Source organism: Labrus bergylta, chromosome 11 (assembly GCF_963930695.1).
Source record: "Labrus bergylta chromosome 11, fLabBer1.1, whole genome shotgun sequence".
Classification (NCBI taxonomy): Eukaryota; Metazoa; Chordata; class Actinopteri; order Labriformes; family Labridae; genus Labrus; species Labrus bergylta.
The window spans coordinates 13,007,192-13,029,168 of record NC_089205.1 but is presented as its reverse complement, the minus strand read 5'-3'; the positions used below and the strand labels follow the sequence as shown (position 1 = coordinate 13,029,168).

At 37.1% G+C, this 21,977-nt stretch overlaps 1 protein-coding gene across 2 annotated transcripts; it reads left to right on the top strand.

The window, feature by feature from the left end:
• Positions 1-3,634: 3,634 nt before the first annotated feature.
• On the top strand, positions 3,635-18,100 carry LOC109989867 (transmembrane protein 255B). Of its 2 annotated transcripts, XM_020641771.3 has the most exons (9): positions 3,639-3,892; positions 4,833-4,972; positions 5,593-5,655; positions 9,106-9,195; positions 12,072-12,152; positions 12,332-12,417; positions 12,606-12,765; positions 15,701-15,805; positions 16,807-18,100. In XM_020641771.3, exons 1-9 carry the CDS (start codon positions 3,829-3,831, stop codon positions 16,954-16,956), a joined length of 939 nt encoding a protein of 312 aa, XP_020497427.1. In that variant the 5' UTR covers positions 3,639-3,828; the 3' UTR covers positions 16,957-18,100. The 2 variants fall into 2 exon arrangements, with proteins under 2 accessions (XP_065816772.1, XP_020497427.1); XM_065960700.1 differs by lacking the exon at positions 15,701-15,805 and having other exon boundaries at positions 3,635-3,892.
• The last annotated feature ends 3,877 nt before the right edge of the window (positions 18,101-21,977 follow it).

Genomic DNA, 21,977 nt, shown 5'->3' with positions numbered 1-21,977 from the left:
TGCTAAATGCTAAAGTGGTTTACGTCTCCATGACGACAATGGAGGGCGCTGTTTCCCAGCGTTTGTCTGTGGGAAATCATACACCAGGGATGGGCAACTTTGTGTCACAGCAAGGGCCACACTCATTTAATTCTCACTGCCAAAGGGCCAAATTGTAGGATACAAAAACGATCAATTATGAATCAATTATAAAAATTATCAATTATCAATTATGTCTCAAATTTAACTTAACATATACTAGTGATCAAATATTATTATAGACGTATTTCTGGTTTTCATGATTTCATGGCAGATTTTGTCACATTTTCTTCATGTTTCCAATTCATTGATATGTAAAAATTGACCTGAGGGCCACAATGAGGGTTGATGGGGGCCGCATTTATAAAAGAATGAAGGTTACACGCTTCATAATAAAGAACACAGTCATGCACTAACATGGACGGCAGTGGCTCAGTTGGGACTTTGTTTGGGAACCGGGTAAAAGTATGCTTCATCTTTAAAATGATGAAGTTGATGTTGAAACCCCCTCCTGTTTGCCACTGAGAACTCTGGACTAATAACTCTGAAGCTAACTTTTCAAAAGTACAATCAGTTTACTGCACATTGCACATATTGCACAAGTTTACTTTTTCTTTACATTTTCTTTAATTTTCTTTACCATTTTGTACCTTTTGCACAATTTAGAATTTATTACTGTAAATATTATTTATCTTTTTTTACCTCATTTTATTTTATCTATTTTACCTTATCTTATTTTACCTTATTTTGGTTGTATTGCACCGTGGGACGGAGACAAACGCAATTTCGATTCCACTGTATGTCTGGCATATTTTGGAATTGACAATAAAGTTGACTTTGACTTTGACTTTGAAGTTGGCCTAGGCTAAATAAACAATCAGAAATATATAGGCATATATATATCCATATTTTTTAATTATTGTAAAATTATAGAAAATTACTACACACATGTTTGTTTCCATGTATATTTTATGCAAGGTTTTCTTGCCAAATTAAGCCAAAACATATGGTCAAATTAAGCCAAAGGGTTCAAAATGAAAGTCTAACAATTTTTATTTTTAAAAATGACATAAAGGAATTACAAACAAGCGATTAAAAATGTGATTAACCATTGAAGGGTAAATATTACTGATTGGCAGCCCTTACATAATAATATAGGCATATTAAAGCATTAAGTTCAAAAGGTGTAAAGTACTGAAGAAGTTAGCGTTGCTCAAGAAGTGCAGAGTTGAGGAAATAAAGCAATGTGTACAAACAGCACAATACTGAACAGTATAGATGTTGCACATGCAGAGTATTGCACAGTAAGCTCATCAGAAAACAATTTGATTTGATGTCAGTTTTAATTTATGTCAAATCCTCAATAATGTGGTGTTCAGCTGTGTTTGCTCCGATACATTTACATTCTCCATAAGTCAAACAAGTAAGCCTCCAGCTGGATAACTGGATGTGCCGCAATGATACACAAATCACGCATCTGCAAAAATGTATCACAAAGGAGATAACGTTCATATTTCATATGATTTATGAGCATATAAGGATTGTTAGCCAATAAATGTGCTGACCTTCCAGTGTCTTGATGCATGTCAGACTCAGGATCAGATAAGAGTGAGTGTACTTGGAGGTGCTAAGAGTATGTTTTGCAGCTTCCAGGAAGATTTCTTAGTGTTTGTATGCATGTTTTATGGTTAGGCCTACAGGCTCATTTAAGGAGAAAGATGGTTGCTCCAAAGTAGTTTTTTAAAAAAAACAAAGAAACATAAGACTTTAATGTCTACATGTCTAATGTCATGTCTAATACAAACAGCCATATCAGAGAGATGAAAAGAAAAAATGTAATCGATTATTTTATTCACATTTCCTTCTACTGATTTTTACAAATATTTTAATCATATATAAGTTTCAAGCTTGCAGGTATGCTCACTGAAGGGATACATGGATACCACTCTTTCAACAGGGTGGATTAAAGATTTCTCTTATCTCAGTTTGTCCACCGATCTTCCTGCTCCATAAAAATAACTTGGATAGTACATTTTCATTGGCTCTTAAAATGGTATAATATATAGACTTTCCTGTTGATGTCCAGCTGTGTGTTGAGAAATGAATGATACCAGTGGTTAGGGGTGGTTACAGGGAACAAGACGCACTCATTCTTATGACTTTGAGCTGCCCCACTTCTCAAGCAAACCCGTGCTCTTTTGAATAATTTCAGATTTAAAATCAGCTGCAAATACTATCCTACAGTTAAGACAGTATGCTCTTCTAAAAATGCCATATGATACAAGAGAGATTAAACAAAACAGAAACGTTATGTCAAAGTTTAAAAAACACAGAGTTAAAAATAGGGCATTTTGAATATTTGCTTGCATGAAACTGTCATGTCATTTCAGACCTATACACAGCATCCTAATCAACTTTGACGTTGCTCTTGACATGATACTGGATGTCTGCTCCACCATGCTATCGCCCTTGATTGTCGTCTTGGTTATTTGCTCTGTCCTCAAATGAGCGTACACTGTCTGATCTACACATTCTACACGTTCATGTGCGACACACTGGCAGCAGACATCCTCTAGCCTTCCTCTTCTTCTCCTCTGTCAAAATCATGAGCCTTCTTCCACTCTTCACCCCATAGAGTCACTGTCTTCTTGCACGCCCCCTCACTGTCTACTTGTCAGATTGGCTTGTGTGTTCAGCCTAGTTAATGCCCTTCTTGCTGTGCCTGTGTTTGATCCAATCTATCTGTTTCCCAGAAACACACATTTCAGATTTTGAATGATGTTGTGATATTCTGACCCCTGCCTTCCTTTCCAGTAAACTAAACATGATTGCATAATGACTTTTTCAGTGTCTGTCAGAGACACTAAAGTAGAATCTGGTCACAAAACAAAAAATAAAATAAACCTTTTTAGCTTCCTGTTTCTGAAATGTTAATTAAGTTTAAATTAAATTAAATTGAATATTAATTTGTGAACTAGGATGGACTAGAAAATACAACAATTGACAGGATAATGGCCTTCTGCTTCTGCTTTGTTACCAAATAGTGAGGCCCTGTGTAGAAGGTCTCCTACAGGCTGTTTATGCCAAATTAACATGTTTAGGGCGCTGCCACTGCTGGGAGCAAGTATAGAAAAATACATTTCACAGGTAACTGGGGGAACTTGGGTGTAGAGGATCCCAGCAAACAGCTCACTTCAATAACCTTTGAAATCAAAACTTGCAGATATGTGCCTTTAAATTGTATTTATTTATTTTTATTTATTTCAATAAATGTGCCTTTGTCCTGTTTCATTCAGTTCTATCCAGGTATTTTTTATATAGCCTAATCATTTTCAAAAATTGCACAACACAGGTGGTGCAGGTAGCTTTCTTCTAAAGTGCTTAAAAGACATAAGGGATTGGAAATGTCTTGTGCTATTGGTCTGATGTGTAAAATAGATATACGAATAAAGCATAGACAAACACGTATTTGTGACTTCTTGATTTACGAATTAAGTGTCAAATGTTTATAATTTGAAAAAAAGAAAAAAAAAGAAAAAACCGCTAATTTTTTCCACATCCTGAAACGTCAGGAGTGTTTTGACAGTAGTAGACACTTTTCCGACCGTCCTTGAACGCAGCAGCCTTGAACGTAGCATAGGATCTTCACGCACTTTACTGAAGTGCGCCTCCATCCACACGCGCACATGCAGTAGTAGTAGAAACCTGTGATACAGCTCCTAGGAAAACTTTGTAAGCCTGATCAGAAAGTAGAACTGGTTGCAGACTTGAAGCTGTCGGACTCGTGGAAATTGGTGTTTTGGATTTGCCATGACTGCAAGGATTCAGGGAGCAGCCGGCCGGGACAAACCCGGACCAAAGAGCCGTGAAACAGGTAAGTTATAAACTGGAAGCAGGGACATGTCTTTTTAAAAAAAATTTTTTTTATTAAAGACAGTGTTGCTGGATTAATCTTACAAATGCAGACAAGATCGTTTTATTATTCAAAGCATACTTCTTAAGTTTATGAGGCCTACTTATAAATTACGTTTGTTTGTATTTATGTCTATCTCATTAGATGTAGCAGAGTTCTTACATTTCACTGAAGGCTAAATGTTTTCCCATGATGGTGACATCGCCTATTAGTGTTGTTCATGACTGAATGATAGTTTGGAGAATGGAATAATGCATTTATTTTCTTCTAATTTATAGAAACATTATAATTAAGTAAGGCATCCGTTAGAGGGTCATGTGACTGAAAGGTGTCTATGTGTCTGATGCTCTGTTTAGATGTTTTAGATGAAGAATTTAACCTCAGTCTCAGGGAATGTGAGGGCTGCATTCACAGAAACTTTCTTCCTGAATGTCATGGAAATAATACATGAATTTACTTCAGTCAACAACAATTTGTAAGGAATAAATGTGTCATGGGACATGTGTTGTGTACACGTTTTTATCTCCAAACTTTACAACTACAAACTTTTCTTGACATATATTGTGGGTTTATATTTAAAATTAGTAAATGATGGTTTAAAAGGTAAAGTTTATTTACATTGAATACACAGAAGCAATGGAACCAATTCAATTTGTTAGAGTTGATCTGAACAAGATGGCGACATTGAGTTGGGATCATTGTTTTTTTTTAAATGAAGTTAAGCACAGTTAGATTATATCAGTTTAAATTAGGTTTATTTTTTTGACCCTGAGATCAGACTAGAAATATTCAGGCAGGCAGGGAGGCGGCTGCTAAGGAGCTCCAATCCGGCAAGCATCTGGTCTTGTGTTTTTCTTTGTCCTGCTCTGTGTCATATAACACTCTTCTCTTTTTGCTGCAGAGATGATGGTGCGAGCCAGGAGAGCTCTGTGTTTGGTATTGGGAATGCTAAGTCTGTCCCTGCTGCTGGTGGTGCTGGGAGTCTACACAACGACCAGAACAGAGAGCCTGAATGTGACTGGCTACACCTCTGGAGTTATTGTGAGTTGTTTATTTGACCCATATTGATCATCTTCTGAGTAAGAAAAAGCTAAATGACATACATGAGATTAGAAAAACAAGACTTGTTGTTTGAAACCAAATCAAATCATCCTCCAGCATGTGATAGCCATCATGAAGATGATATCCTTTAGTTGCACTCCTCCGGCCAAACATTTTGCTTTACCTAAAAGATATCGGACGTGCAGGACTTTAAATTGATGACTGGCAGTTCTTTGCAGCAGTCATGATCATTTCATACATTGATTAGACTGAAAACTGGAGTCAGAGAGAAGATAATGGTTCTTCTGGAAGTACTGTCAAATTGCATGGAATGCATGGAAATCAGTACTGGAAGCATCAGCTGTGAGATCTTGGTCATGCATTCATGACTCACTTTATAGCCATCAATCACCTTTAATAACACTATACAACATAACACTGTGTGCTTTAACATTTTCCACCAAGAGATCTTCTTTAAAAACCGTCAAATGCTATTATTATTTGTTCTTTTCTTGGAAACAAACCATATCATAACAAAGCCTCACAGCTCTTGTGTAAATTGACCACAGGTTTTGTTTTGTCGAACACTTATCGTGTTTCTTTTGTGATGCTCTCTTCAGCTAACCCTTGGATCATTCCTGGGACTTCTTGGACTCCGGCTGGAAGAAAACCGCAAACAGCTGGTATTATCTTCTGCTCTGCTTGTATCTCTTTATCTCACACAGTCATACACACGCATACACCTACAGTATATCCCAGATCATAATTTTTCCTCATGTTTTCTCTGTGCACACCCAGTCCCCAATCCGCCAAGATATGGGTGTACTTTGGCAAAGAGAGCGATACAGAATATAAGAGTGTCTGTGACATGAAGCTACAGCAGACATCTTGTGGCTTCCTGAACTCCAAACATCCTCGACACATAATAGTCGATTCAATTCTTTAAATTGAGTTTACAAACACAAACGATAACCTCATCATTTTGCATCATCAATGAAAGCTATTAAGTGACTCAACTGTAATTTCAGACTTGGGTATGTACATTCTGACACATCATGAGGAATTGTTAGCTGAATGTATTTTGAATGCGATGGCCATTTTTGTTAAATTCATTTATAGGGCATCATACAGGTTAGTACAGACTTGAAAAACATTGCTGACAGTTTATGTAGAGAGATTTTGGACACAGCCTGCATGTCGAAACAATAGGCAGGCAGCTTTATGAAGAGTAATACTCAACATTTAAAGAGTGTGAAGCCTGGTGTCTTTAAAAACCTAAAGGAATGATTAAGCAGTGTGCTCACCTGTCAGCAGCCATGTTTATTATCACTAGCTAACAAGCTACCTAGCACACTACCTCAGGTAGTAATCAAAACTTCACTTTTTACACAACAATCCTTACAATGTTTTGTTGGGTGACATCATTTTAAAAAGCCTAGAGAGCAACTGGCATGTTAACATGATTTGCTAATTGTATTAAAGCTCAAATCTATTGCAGACGTGTTTATTTTTGTACTCATGTCCATGATTATTGGGTTGGGAACTTCCCCAGTCAACATAATCTGAGTTAGCAGAATAATTGCTAATCACACTGGTTAGTCCTCTTCTTTTTAAAAACATATTAAACTAAAGAGATAAAGTCATTATATATAAAGTAGTTATTCGGTGTAGTGAGATGTTGGGTGCCTAATGATCATTGACCTAAACGTAACTGAGCTAAAAGACTGAATCTTTTTGCTCAATGTCAGAATGCCACCATTTCAAAATGTATAAAACTTTCACAGGATCTTCTTTTGAAACGAGTCAGTCAAAAACACTGAATTTTTTCAGCCAACTTTAGTAACGTTTGCCAAATTAGCTAAGTAGCCACAGCTGATAATCTCTTCCTAGGAAAGTTTTCATTTCAAGCATAGTATAAAGTATCAACAACATATCGTAGTGTTCTGTCTGAAGACCAGGAACAATAAAAAGAAGTTAGAACAAAAAGCTTGACAAATATAGAGTAACTTGGCTAGGTTCATCAGTAGAAGAGTAACTTTGGTTTCATCAGTAGAAGAGTAACTTTGGTTTCATCAGTAGATGAGTAACTTGTTGCTCATCAGTATACACAGTTTTTAAAATGCAGAAGACTTGACATCTGCCACATAAAGGAGCCAATGTATGAACATTTAACATGTAGTAATGTTAGACTCAAGTAAACAAGATTTGTGTGTTTTTGTCATTTTGATTTCAATTTAGCAGCAGGTTCACTGTTTTAGATCATCTAGACACGACAGTAAGCCTCGGCAGTATCAATACTTTTCATTTCAATCTGCTGCCCTGTCCTTTAACATACATTCTTTTGTCTGAAGTATCACTCTATGACTCATCCCAACTCATCCCAATGTTATTTCAGCTTTGTAAAGCAGATATTTTCCTCTGAGAGAAGTACAACAAACAGCTATAAAAAATAAGTATGTTAGCCAGATGTAACTTATAGTATGACTGTTCACATAATGAGAACAGGAAATTAAGTATATCTGATCCACTCAGGTTATTGTTGACACAATCCCTCATTCCCACTGATATCATGATAATCAAAAACATTACTCAACAAACTGTCCGACAGCTAATGAGTCATTTGTATCAGATGTCATGTCTGGGGTTAATATTTAGGGTTCTGATAGAGATGTTCTATCTTTCCTTTTCTTTTTACTACAATGCCTATTGGCCAGGTATTTCCTCTTCAACAAATGAAATAACAAAATCCAAGAGATGTCAAGATGCCAAAGCAGCTTCAAGCTAATGAATATTATCTGAAGGTGCAGTTCATATTGGAATACTCATGCCTATTACCTCATCCTTAAGTGATATGCTATCAAAATATTCCCAGTAAACGTTAAATACATCAGATAATCCCAATAATGAGGAGCATACGACTTCCCATTTATGGAGTTCTTAGATAGAGCAAGTTTTGCTTGGAGGTTGTGTTGTGTTTTTATTGATTTCATTTGTGAGATAGCCAGCTGATAGAGACATTGTTTAAAATAAAAGAAACATATCATATTACTGTTCTGAGACTGATATCAAGCATTCAGAGAATTCTTTTACCTGACCTTACCTGAACTACAGAACCCTGAATGCTCATGAATTGGGATATTTCCTTTATTTTGTCAGCACTGTGAACATTTTCAACTATTAAAGTAAGATGACATGAACACAATTGAATACACATGCATTTAAAAATGCAAAATTGAAATTATAAAGTCTACATAAGTGAAAAGCAAACAAAATCCTGTGCAGGAGCGGTAGTACGGCTATACCAACATACTGGAAATACTGGGACAAAAGAATGAATACTAGGTAACATTTTCATTACACTTTCATTTTATAGTAGTATTACTTAATATTCAAATATGTCCCACATGTATCATAAATAAAAGAAATAGAAAAATTCAAACATTATTCTCTTTAGTTCAAAAGGCCACATATAATGCAAAATGCTCTTTACCATGTTTTTCTAAGACTTAAACGTGTATAACAATTATGACAAAAGCCCATCCTCTCCGTCTTCTGCCTGCTCCACGTTTCAGAAAATGTGTAATCAAACAGGCCGTTTGGAGATTTCCCTTCATGACATCACAAAGGGCAGTAACCCCTCCGCCAGGTGGGTGACACTCCCACAGCTAGGTCTTTGTTCTACCATCTGAGTCTGCCTTTCCACTGTAAACTATTGGGCATGGAACAAGAAAGCCCAAACCACATGCATTTCCAGAGGGGCGTGGTCAGACACAGCTCTTTTGCATTTAAAGGTACAGACACAGAAACTGCCTGTTCTGAGCAGGGCTGAAATAGAGGGATTTATAGGCATGAATACAGGATCAGAGTGGATTTTTAGAAAAAAAAGCTTAACAGACATGTTTGGTTGTGCTCTGAGACTTATTGAAACTTGTTGAAAAGAAGAATAACATGTGATCATTAAGATTTAATTTATGTTGATTTGTGAACAGACCTAATAACTTCACATGTTTGAGACAGTACCAGTTCAAAACAATCTCTGCTCAGGGCCTTAACTGACTGGCAAAACTTTGAATATCGCTGTCATTTCTGTATGTAAATTCAGTCATTTATACTTTTTTTTTGTCTTCCTCCAGCTGACGGCTGCAATTGTATTCTTGAGCTTTGGGATCATCGCCTCATTTCTGTGTCTTTTGATTGATGGCGTCTGTATTGCCATTAATATGGTGAGTTCCCTGAACTTTATGCACATCAACACTAAAAACGATTGTAAATAAATCAAAGCAGTAACAGTAAAAATAAAGCACTATGTGGGTTGATTGATCCACTATGACAGCCTCTGGGACTGCCATTTGTGCCAAGAGCAATCTGTTTTGCACCCCATTTAAAGTTCACTGTTTATACCTGTTTGAATTTTTTAACCACATGAATAGTCATAAGTAAAATGAGCAATATGTAATGAACAAAAATTGGTGCTGCAGTCCAAATTCAAAACATTGGGGAGAGCTAAACCTGACCTGACCTTACAGTTTTTGTTTTGCAATTGTTCAACATATTGATTTTCTGAGGAAAGCAAGGTCAGTCTGGGCCAGCACTGACCATCGTCTCTGGAAGGAATTTGTTCTTCTCCCTTCTAGTAGGAGGTACAGGCTGCTCAGGGCTATAAGCAACAGATGCACATTTTAGTATGTTTTAGTGTAATTCATTCACTTAATCTTCCTTCAACCTTGGCTGCACTTTCCAGCAGCACTATAGCACTAGTGGAATTTTTAACTAAGAGTTACATTTACTTATCTTGGTTGGATTCCATCAGGTTGTGTTGCACTGTCCTACGTCTTTTTATACGTTGTGTTTGTGTTTTTACCAACTGCTATAAAAACCACATTTCCCTTCCAGGGACCATAAAGGTATGAACTGAAGGAGGTTTCTGTGCCTGGCCAATAACTAAAACCACAATTTATTTTTTAAATTTTTAATACAAATTTTAAAAAACACTGTTAATTTCTGAACTTAAGATCTTTTAGATCTTCACCGAACTACATTTTATCCATTAAATGATATTGTTCTGTTAGGGTTAACCATTTACATGTATCAGCTTTCTATACAATAGGAGCAGACAAGTGAGCCATCTGTATATTCATGCCAGGAGTTAATTAGCAGGGAATGACTCTGCGTCTGATTCCATGCATACAGAGAGAATGATGAAATAAGAAAATAAGGTGAAGGAATCATACTGTCACCTTAAACCGTGGGCCTGTCAACAGAGTTTTCATAATGTGCTAAGGAAGAAGGAAGTATCTTTAATAAAGAGGGTTTGGAAACTTGAGCTTTTATGGCACCAAGCCTCTCCTTTGACAGATTAGATGATTTAATGTATAATGATAACGACTTTGTACTAATCGTATACAAAGTTATGGATGAAGGCCTGCCTTTATTAATAAATCCTCAAAGAGATTGTGTAGTGTTAAACCTTTAATTCTTCCTCTGAGTCTATTCATTGTCGTAATTTATGATGAAAGGTTAAAGCTACATCTCTTCTTTCCTCAGTTCAATTAAACCCAGATAAGGAAACATAAATCACTTTTTATACGACACTGAACTGGTTTGTACCATATAACATATTTTATAGCCCTTCATGAGCCTGAAATAAAAATGTATTTCTTATTTCACTTTTGTCTCTAAGTTATAAATGCAATAAGATATTTAGAATTGTCTGAATAAATAAACAAACATTCAGAATTCCTCTCTGGAAAAAATGTGAAGTCTCTCTAAAAGGCCCTCTCCCCTACTTCTGAATGCGCAGAATGGTTTAGTCCTCCCACCACCGCTCGACTGGATTGAGCTGTCGGCGGTCAGTTGAGTCAAGAGTGAGAGATGTGGCAGGCTGTAGATTAAACCAGTCGTTAGAGGAATTCAGCCAAGAATATCGTTTGGATCATATCTGTGTTTTATGTATAGATATATCTTATTAAACCCCTTCATAGATACGATTTCATACGACCTTATTTTTATAAAATATTACATCGCGGTCAAAAAGAGTCCACTTTGGAGCGATATTTGATATCAACAGATTCAGAGTAGTTCAAAACTGAGACCGCTACTTCTGCCCAAAAAACAACATTTTGAACGTCAGGTGAGACAAATGATAATGCAGTCTAAGAAGAATTAAAGTGAAGTCAGAACTGAGAAGAACTATTACAGCCTCATTTTAAAGTCATGCTGACAAGTGTGGTAGAATCTAATTCAGATGTATTGTATGTTTACAGTTTATCATTAATGCCAGTAGAATTTTCAATTAAATAATCTTACCAATAAGATCACTTTATACAATAAAAGCCTTTAGAACATTAACAATAGCAAGTTAATAAGTAAAATGATGTTGCAAGGAATGTTTCAACTGTCTGAAAGGTGTGTATATTACAAAGTTGAAATTATGTTTAAACGATGAGGAAACATTACAGTGGTTATTTATCTCCCATTTTCAGGGTGTAAAACAAAGCATAGTTGTTTAAAGTTTGTATTGGTCATTTGTGTGATGGAGGTGTTGTTGTAGAAATTCTCTGGGTTTAGTTTGGGCCGTGGTAGGGGCCCTATGTGAGATCTTTTCATGGGGCCCTGAGTTCCTGGCGACACCCCTGGACCAGGGTGTACCCTCTCACCCAATGACAGCTGGGATCTGCTCCAGCCCCCCGCCACCCCGAACGGGAAAAGCAGCATACTGTAGATAACAGATGGATGAATTTCTTTATATTTGCCAGCTCATTTAAAAGGGGTCGCTTTTCACAAAGATGTAATACAGAGCGTAACATCTTTACCAGTGTTCTTTGACATTTACCACAGAACAGAAAATTTAAAGTTATTTTTACAAATTTAAAGGAGCCATTAACAACCCTATGTTCAAAGTTTGCGGCTCATCACTAAAAACAAACCCAACACTCACATCAATGTGATTTATTATCCTTCTCCACATGTGGCCATCTGGAATATCTTCAGTAATAAATAACAAGTCACTGTGACATTTTTAAAACTCTACTCTTGATTGAAGGTTTTCTACCATTAAAGCCTATAGGCTGATATTTCTTCATGTTTTAACTTTATCCAGGACATGCGTCCTCTGACAGCAGGCAGATGCCAGTATTACAGCAGTGGTGGAGGCTACATCTATGAGAACTTCTACACCTCAGTGAGTAACAATGTACTTGTGTGTGCAAGGAAACAATACAGTCCAGCTTTTTTAAAATTCAAGTCGGCTATAATCCTATTTTGTCTTTAAAGAAACACACCTTTTATGATACTTTTCTACCTCAGCTAAAGTTATTGTTGTAGAACTTGTTCAGGTTGTGATTTGGACTTTTGTTTTAGGTGTCGTGTTGGAATTTAAAGGATTCTTGTACCATGACGGTACGGAGTGGGACCTGCTACTGCTGTGATCTGTATAACTGTGCCAAGTGAGACAAAAACCAATATCCTATGAATTCCTCTAATCATAATGTGACCCCACCATGTCCAAAACCAACTCACACCTGTTAAAAAAACCTAATTATCACTTCAGACTTTTTCTGTTCATTGATTCGTTTTCCTAATTAACAAATGATGTTTGATTCTAAAGAAATGCTGCTGTCGTTTTGTCCTGCAGTGGAGGCTACCTCAGCAACTTCTATGAGTTTGTTGGAGTTGAAAGCTGTGAGGAAGTTTTCACTTTGTACATTTTGATTTGGACTCTGGCCGGCCTGAACCTCCTGGCCTTCTTCACTGGAATCCTCACCACAGCAGTGTTGGGCAGCATCAAAGGCATGGTAAGACACGCATAACCACACACAAACACATGGTGATAAAGGTCCATATTGTATATGGATGTGCTACATCAGATTAATTCCCTCTGCAGTTTGCTTAAATGCAGGGACTCTTTTGGTAAATACATGATCTGTATGAGGATGTAATGTGAACTGACTCTACAGGTCTGTTAGGTTAAGATCTTTCCTACATAATCAGATGATAACATCAAAAGTCCAAAAGAGAGGCTTTGTGTTTTTCTCTACCAAATAAACCTGATGTAGTATTTGATGAACATAAGAAGCTGGATTTAGTGACAGAATTCTTTGACTCACCAATATGCAGGTTGCTGTATATTTCACAATGTATTACGTGTCACGCTCAGTTTCCCAGAGATGTTGCTGATTCGGCTGGTAATTTAAAACACAAAGTGACGTATAAAGCAATTTTCTTTCCCTCAAAAGGGACTCAGTGATCTTCGGTTGCGTCCTGGTATTTTATTAAATTTGATCCATTTACTAGAAAGCCTTGTCAGAACACCATAAATAGTTGGTCTTTAGTTAACGTGATTATCACACATGCTTTTGGTTGGATGTCTGAAAAAATCAGTCATGCCATAATCAGGAACACTCAGGTTCTCATGTTCGTTTTAGTCCATTAATATTATTCATGTGGTTTAAGCATTTTTTTACATTGTGTCTCAAGTGAAAACGATAAACACAACAACAAAAATTTGTATTTTTAGAATAACATTTTATTGGTGAAAATACATGAAAACAATAGTGACACTAAAAACAAAACCGTAAGTAGGAAAACAAAACAGAACATAAAAGACACCAAGAAATGTGTGCCACTAAAAATGTTCACTTGATTTATTCTGTTCCCTTCTGACCTTTAAATCCATTATTTGTTTTGTCCAGGACATTTTTATACCCTTATCATTCTACTCAGACAAAAGGTTTTTTTTGCAGGAAAGCAGAACATATAACACGATCTGAGTGGATTATGCAGGACGCTGGTTTAGCTCAGAGCATGTGCCCCCTGTACCGAGGCTACAGACTCCAAACATAGATCACTCTAAACCTCTTTCGCTTTACATAACCTAACTCCAATGTAAAGACTGCTTTACATGCTAGTGTTGAGATGTTACAACCAACAGCTGATCTTGTCCGACCCCCAGAGCAGCTTGAAGTGTCTCATTTAGTTGATAAGAAAACTTCTTCATTACCAATGTGTAATTTTTTTGTTGTTGTCTCTTTAGAGTCCATAGAGCGTTATGCTGCCAGACATCCAGCTAACTTAAACGCTGCAGTGAGGCTGCCAGCAGACCACACAGCTTCCTGAATCTCTCTGCATGCTGCCAGAATGACTCTATTTCATCTCATGCAGAGAGTCTCCTTTCTGTAAATAATCTGCAACAATTAAGAGACTTCTTGAAACATTACACTTCTCCTTACATCGTGAGTTTAACTGTAGGAGTATATTCAGATTTTTCTCTCACAGTCTTACATTGAATAAGATTTAACTCTACCAGTCAGTTACAGTCTCTCCTGTGTAAGACTTTTAATAAAGGAGTCCCCGGAGATTACAGATCTGTAGAAGTTGGAAACTGTGTGTAAATTGTTACTCTCATATTAACAAAATACCTATTAAGTTGTAATTTGTCACATGTGGGTTTTTCTTAAAGATTTATTTTTGGGCTTTTTGTGCCTTTAATGGAGAGATAGGACGGTGGATAGAGTCGGGAATCAGGGAGAGAAAGAGAGGGGAATGACATGCGGGAAAGGAGCCACAGGTGGGATTTTGATCCTGGGCTGCCCGCTTAGAGACCTCTATGACCTTTATGACCTCCATACATGGGGCGCGCGCACCCCACATAACAACATAATGTGTGTTTATCCCCCTGCCCCCATCCGACTGCAGTCAATTACATAAAAAATTGAAGTTACCAGGTTGTAAAATTGATAGATTTGTATCCAACTTTTTTTTCTGAATCAGACAAAGGCATGCTGTAGTCAGACCACACAAACTGAGACATAAACAACACTGAAGCCCACATTTATCAAAGCTTAGTGTGCTGGATTAGAGATGGAAGGCTTAAAGGTGAAAGGACATTTCTCACATCTGGTCAGTTCTGCTGTCACCTTTACTTCACATCTGTCTTTTTTTTCAGTCTCCTTCATCTTCTTTCATCTCAAAATGGAAAAACGGTTTTCTTACACATGTCCATACAAAACTCCAGTTATCATAAAGCAAAATTTGATATAGTGTGTAATCAAAGTAAAGTGAGACGTGAGCTTTATGTTGCATGACTAAAAACAATCAAATCTGTCAAACTGTCTTGATGAAGCAGGTTTTTCCCGACTCCCTCTTCTGAAATCACAACTACATACGTTATTTAAACAAACTCAAGTTTTGATTATTTAATCTGGACATTTACAGTCTAACATTTAAATATCCATGTTTGTTTTAGAAGTATCGTTCTATCATTATTCTTTGGAGAGCTTTAAACAGCAGAGCCTTCTCTGTTAAACTAACTGTAGAAATGTGTGTTTTTGTTTCCCTTCCCTGACTGAACTGCAAATGTTAGTCGCTCTGTGCAGTTTTCAGTTATCCAAACACACGTTCAGATTTGTTTGGATCACAGCTATACATGGAAGTTGTTATTAGAGGGATTCCAAAGAGCTCAATCCTACTTTTTGACAATCTGTAATAAAGATTTTCCATTTTCATGGCCAAAAGAGGTTGTAATCAGTCCTCTGATAGTTTAAGACCTTCTTAATCATCAATGTAAACATTTGTATTGGCAGTGTTTTATTAGTGTGAGCACTTTAATCATCAGAGCATCGTACTCATAGTGATGTGTGTGTGTGTGTGTGTGTGTGTGTGCGCGCGTGTGTGTGTGTGCGTGTGCATGCGTGCGTGTGTGTGTCTGTTTGTGTGTACTGTCTGTTTCAGAGGAGTAGCAGCCCTGTGACCGATCCTTCTGAGAGCACAACATCTTCCCCTACAGCTCCCCTGCTGACTGACGCCAACACACACACAGCCTACCAGCTCCACCCAGTGAGTGTGCGATGAACACATCGCACACACACACGCACACTCACACACACACACACACACACACTCACACACACTCGCACGCACGCACACACACACATACCTCTACATCTGGTTTCTCTCTCTGTCTTCAACTCTGCACTTAAGGCTTTCCATCTCACTGTCATACAAACAAAAACACACACCTCTTCCCCACAGACTTTCATTCATGAAACACCCATTAATATTCACACTGTTGATGAATGAAAACCATGTAAAGCGGTAAATAAGTTACATCTACTCATTTAACTGTACATTTTAATTCAGCGTCCCTTTGCTCACCATGGCCTGGTATTCATTTCTGCTGAGTCTGAACTAAAGAGTTTCTAAAACATCTTACAGAGACTAATCAGTAAGTCAAACACATATGAAGGAAAATGAAGTAATGCTAAATAAGATAACATAGGCTTTTTTTTTGTTTCTTCACTTGTCCATGTAGTTACTGTTATCCAAAGATAAGAACGTACAACAAGAAATACCGAAGCAGCTTAAATTATAAACATAAAGGTTTGGACAAAATGTAGATAAGTTGATTACATACAGTTCAGTCTGGTTTTAGCTGATTCAAATCAAAGCTAATTCTTTTCCACAGGAGGTTTCTGTCACTTTGTTGTATTTCAAAAAGGTTCCCGGGATTTTAGGTTCCTCCTAATGCACAGGGGACTGAGAGGAAATGTTGCTGCCTATTATTCAATGTTATTTACTCTCCTATAAGCCTTTTAATGCGTTCAGAAGTTATTGCTAATGATTACCTAACATTCCATAATTTTGCTGCTGCATTAAATGTTAAACTGGCAAATAACACATACACCTTTCCTTTTCTACAAAACAGTGGTTTCAGTTTTATGTGAGAACAAACACTCTTGTTATTTGTTATAAATTGTTACAGATTGCAGTGTTAGGAATGCACACACCAACATTTCTGCCATCAACTTTTTTTTCTTCTTCTGTGTTTTATTGTCCAGGAAGCCATGATGTATTTCCCTCCAGCAGAAGAGACGGCTGCAACACAAAGTAATACTTCATCATCACTGCTCCACACACAGTCCCACACGTTTCCCTCCGCCCCGCTTACCAGCCTGCTGCCTCACAAAGTCCAGGGTCTCGCAGCCTGAGTCCCCCCACCATCAGCCACCAAAACAACATGCACAAGAAACATCAGAACGGGATAAACAGATGCTTCCCTAATGTCATCATCCGTAATGTTGTTGTAAGGAAAGGGTAGAGAACACCGTGGACCACTAAAAGAAAAATACATTGGTCTGAATATTTTGCAGAAATCTACATTATTTTTAATCCAAAAGCAGAAGTTTGAAGCTTCACAGAAAGTGCTTCTTGCTACTTTTTATTGTATGAAAAGATTATAACAAACAACATGAAGGTCTTGTGTTGTAAAATATTTGTAAGTTAAATGTTCTGTAGTATAAAAGTATGGACTGTATATAAGAGGACTTGTAGGCTGTAACATTTGAGAAACATTACACAAGAGTTAACACCACATGTGAACATGAATGAAATGCACCATAAAATGTTGTGCTCTCAGAAGGATCGGTCACAGGGCTGCTACTCCTCTGAAACAGACAGTACACACAAACAGACGCATGCACGCACACGCACACACACACACACACACACACACACACACACACACACACACACACATTACTATGAGTACAGCAAAACTGTTGTTGTGGTTCTTCTGAAATGTTCTATATATATAGAACAATATGCCCAACGAGTCCCCTTAAACATGTGATTAACATCCATATATGTAGTGTATATTTGTAGTAACTGATGTCTTGTGAGATTTATTTGACACGTATGACTGTCATTCACTGTTATCATCCAGAAACAGAGTAAGGAAAGTGACAGGAGGATTAACGTGATGAATTAGTAACGGAAAGATAAGACACAAGTCTTTTTTTTATTACAATCATTAAACAGGTTTGTTTAATAAATGACAAATCAAACCACATTTGTACAAATGATTATTTTATTTTTTTAAATTTATTTTTTACTTTATTTAGATAGGACAGAATTCTTGAAGTCATCATATATGGGAGGTAAAATGAGTTAAGAATGTTTCTCATTTTGCAAAAGGATTGGTTGAATGTATTGTCAGTAAATTTAGACCACTAACAAGAAAGTTAACTCAATATAACGACATCTATTAATGTAGGCCTTGATTCCTGTAATGTAATCTCTCTGGCTTCAACTATAAAATATTAACAACATCAAATGGTTTAAAGTTTGTATTTCTTGATTTTATTTCAGCATTCATGCAGAGTTTGGTTAATGTAGATGTGCCATCTTTCAGAATATATGAGATTATATGAGATACTCTAGTTTTAGATGGAAAAATATCCATTTAAGTTGTTTTCTGCAGCATAGTTCACTTCAAGTTTATGTGGAAGTATATGAGGCAGAAAGCAGCTCATGGCAAAGCTTGCAGAGTGTGAGGAGGGTCTGGCAACGTAAATGTTGGCGAAAACAAGAAGGACTGACAAAACGCCAGCTCTGTGGGTATTACAGGGAATATTTCCTCTGTATAACAACTCAGACCAAAGTCCTCCAGTTAAAGATTATGATGCTGCATTTAGATTCATCCATAAACATGTTGACTTCAAAATACAAGTTGTAATATTTTGAAGCAGTCAGAAAAAAGGAATCACTTAGTTAAAAACATACACGTAAAAATATCTGTATTTTAAAAGCTGCTTTGATGAAGCGCAGGCTGCTTATAGCGGTTAGGTCACGCCCCATGTATGGAGACTTTAGTCCTCCAAGTGGGCGGTGCGGGTTCAAGTCCAACTAGTGGTTCTTTTCCTGAATGTCTTAACTCACTCTCTCCCCCTAATTTCCTACTCTACCCAGTGTCCCATCAAGGCTAAAGGCTCAAAACAAATCTTCAAATAAAAAAGCTACTTTAATGCCTTTTTAGGAATACAAATTTTAGAACTGCAGTGTTATAAAGATCTGAAGATATAGCAAAATGTTAGCTTTCCTAGCAGCTCTGTTAGGCTGTATCATAGGAATTATTTCAGTCGATGATCTGTTAACATTGTGTTACTTTGATCTAGAAGTTAAAAGGACAGCATGCTAAGATAATGTTGTCATGCTAATGTTTAGCAGGTAATATGTTCAACTTTAGTTTTGATTTTTGTTCCTGTCATTTGGCACTAAATGCAAGGCAGCTGAGTTTGATACAAACATTAATTGTTCTGAGATTAAGTCATAACCCAAGTCACCAAAAAAAAAAAACGTTTACATGATTGTGTTGCTAGTCTGCTATGGAGCTACCAAAGTTATTAGGCTACTTTTCATCCTGCGGGGAGTTCACTGTCAGTATTAAATGCATCCTATAGTTGTTTAGACAGCTTACTTAAAAACTTGATCGTCAGATTGCAGGTGGCCCTAATGGAAAAGTCAGGGAACCATAAAGTATTTAGGAGCCTGACTCTTTGGACCATGAAAAACCCAGGACAAAATGTCAGCCACCAATGATATCCTGTCGATAAAGAAATCTATACGGTAACTAGCTTTAGCATGAAGATCCCACCATGGAAACAAAGAGCACAACAAAGCAAGAAAACAAAGAGGCCACAAGACTAAACATCTTTTACATGTCCTGGGGTTAAAACTGACCACAGAAAAGGAGCTACATAGTTTAAACTCAAGCAGCTGGCTATATTCAATCAACTGCCAGGAAAACATAAAGCTATGGTCAAATGACAACAGAAAAATCCAGTGGTCTCAGATGAAGAACAGCAACATTTCTCTCTGGAGGGAGGCTATTGACTGCAGACAGTCACAGCAGTCCTATAATATAAATTAAAGAGGGTTAGACGGCCTCACAGTTCTATAGATTAAAGTCAAAATATGCCTGTGGTTTGACTGAAATGTGATGACTGTGTTTCCAGACCTATAAAATGTTCCAGAAATGGCCAGGACCCTGAGGTTCAGATACAAGTCATGTCTGAAGAAGGTGTGTGGAATTTATATGACTGGATAGAAAAGTAAACAAATTACGTTAGCTATAGGCTTGACTACATCTTCCTGATCAAGGACACCTTTATGTAATCTATTGGAGGGTTTCTTTTCTTAAACTGGGGAAACTGAATCAGTTTGCTGGCTGACATTTTACTTCAGTTCAATACATATACATATTCATTCCAGGGTCCAAATCAGCACATCCACGTGTGATACGAATGGGGTACCCAATTTGGTACGAAAATGTTGGTTTCGTAAAGGCTCCACATGGCATCAAAAGTAGGGCTTATAAACTTGATGTCCAGGAGGAATAAAAAGCCTATTTTACACAGCCTGTTCAAAACTGTAACACTACCTATACAGAGACTGAAAGGTGGGAGAAAGTCATTCCACCACTGAGCCACCAGCAGAGGTCAAAGAACATGAGTTGAAGAGCCAAACAATAGAGCAACGCTCTCCTTAAATGTCTCCCTTTTTATTTCACTTATCCTGGGAATACCAGTTGCTGTATTTTGTGTCACTTCTAATGTTTCAGTATGAAACAGTACATTTTGCTCCTGTTATTTGAGTTTCCATCTGTATTAAAAAGGAAATAATCTTCAGAAAAGGTAAAGGGGTAATAATGGATTTGAAGTGTCTAAAAATGTAAATTCTGGTTGGTGTTATTTGTTTTGGATTTTGAAAATTTCAAAAAATCAGGGAATTGAAAAAGACCAAGTACTTTGAGTTTTCTGTTGTATCTTTCATCACTAGAAGTACACTGATTTAAACAAGTCTGCGTGTTTATAGCCCTGTTTACACCAAGCAGTCCAGTGTGGCTCAGTACAGTTTGGCAACTAAGTGTAGCCCGAAGAAGAATGCGACACAGTAAACAAAGGGCAGCACTGGAGGACGTCCAGCAGAGATCTGCACCTCTGAGGTCGCCCATAGGGCAGTGCTACAGTAAGCACTGACATTATTAGCAGAAGAAACAACAGCCTTGAAATTACTCTTGAGAAATCCATGAGATATTTGAACATACCACGTTTTTTCTTATAATTGTAAGCTTGCCCTCAACCTCATATACTACTCTTGGGATCTTAGGATACCGTAAGCATTCTAGGAGCACAATGTTCTAGAGATGTAATGGAGCTATGATCTTTATAACATATGATAGTAGTGTATGTATGATCTGTGTGAGAAGAAGGATTTTATATTATATTCTAGGTTTTATAGGAAGCCAGTTCAGATAAACTTATAGCAGAGATATGATCTCTTTTACAAGTTCTTCTCAATACTCAAGCTGCTGCCTTTTACAATCGCTGTCTCTGTGTTACGGTAGACTCTAAATCATGACGGATGGATTTTTAACAGATATCAGATTTACCAGGGAACATTTCTGGAAAAACGAGAAGCTGTTGGGCTTTAGAACAAATTTTTGGACATGTTAGGAGCTCAAACATGATCCTACTGTATGGGGCCAGGGGACATACATTTAAAAAAAAAAAATCTCTGATAGAAGAACATTCCTCAGTACACAGTATGGACTTTAAACACGCCATGTGACCAAAAAGCAGCACACATTCAACTTTTAAAAATAATTTTTGAGTGTCTGTTTTCCTTCATAGATCAAGCTTTGTAGTTCTGAAAAATAAAGACATCTCATGCTGTGGTATTTCTGACCCTCGAAACACAAATACTTTTCCATTACATAATCTTTAAAAGCTGTTAACCTCCTAAAAGAAGAAAAGACAGCTTCCTTGGACTAGGTTTTGACATATATTGATGACATATAACAGATGAAAAAAATTGCATGGCACTAAGCTAATGCCAGAGGAGGCTACAGGAGGTTAGCCTACTTGCGCAAAGCTTAGAAATAGTTGGCACAATCACCTGTCAATTGTAGAAATTATGTTTATTTCACTTTTTTTGTACAGTTCAAAAAGTAGAAAATTCTATTTCAATTTGTGAGCCTTAAATTAGCTTGTAGACGGATTTGGCTACTTTTCGACAGAGCTAGCTGTTTTCCTGTTTCCAGTGTTTGAGCTAAAGCTTAGCTCACTGGCTGCTACCAAACTAGAGAGTGCTCTCATCTAGCCTACCTCATGGCAGGAAAGTCAAGAGTTTATTTCCCAGAAATATATTTTTTAAATAGTACAAAGAAACC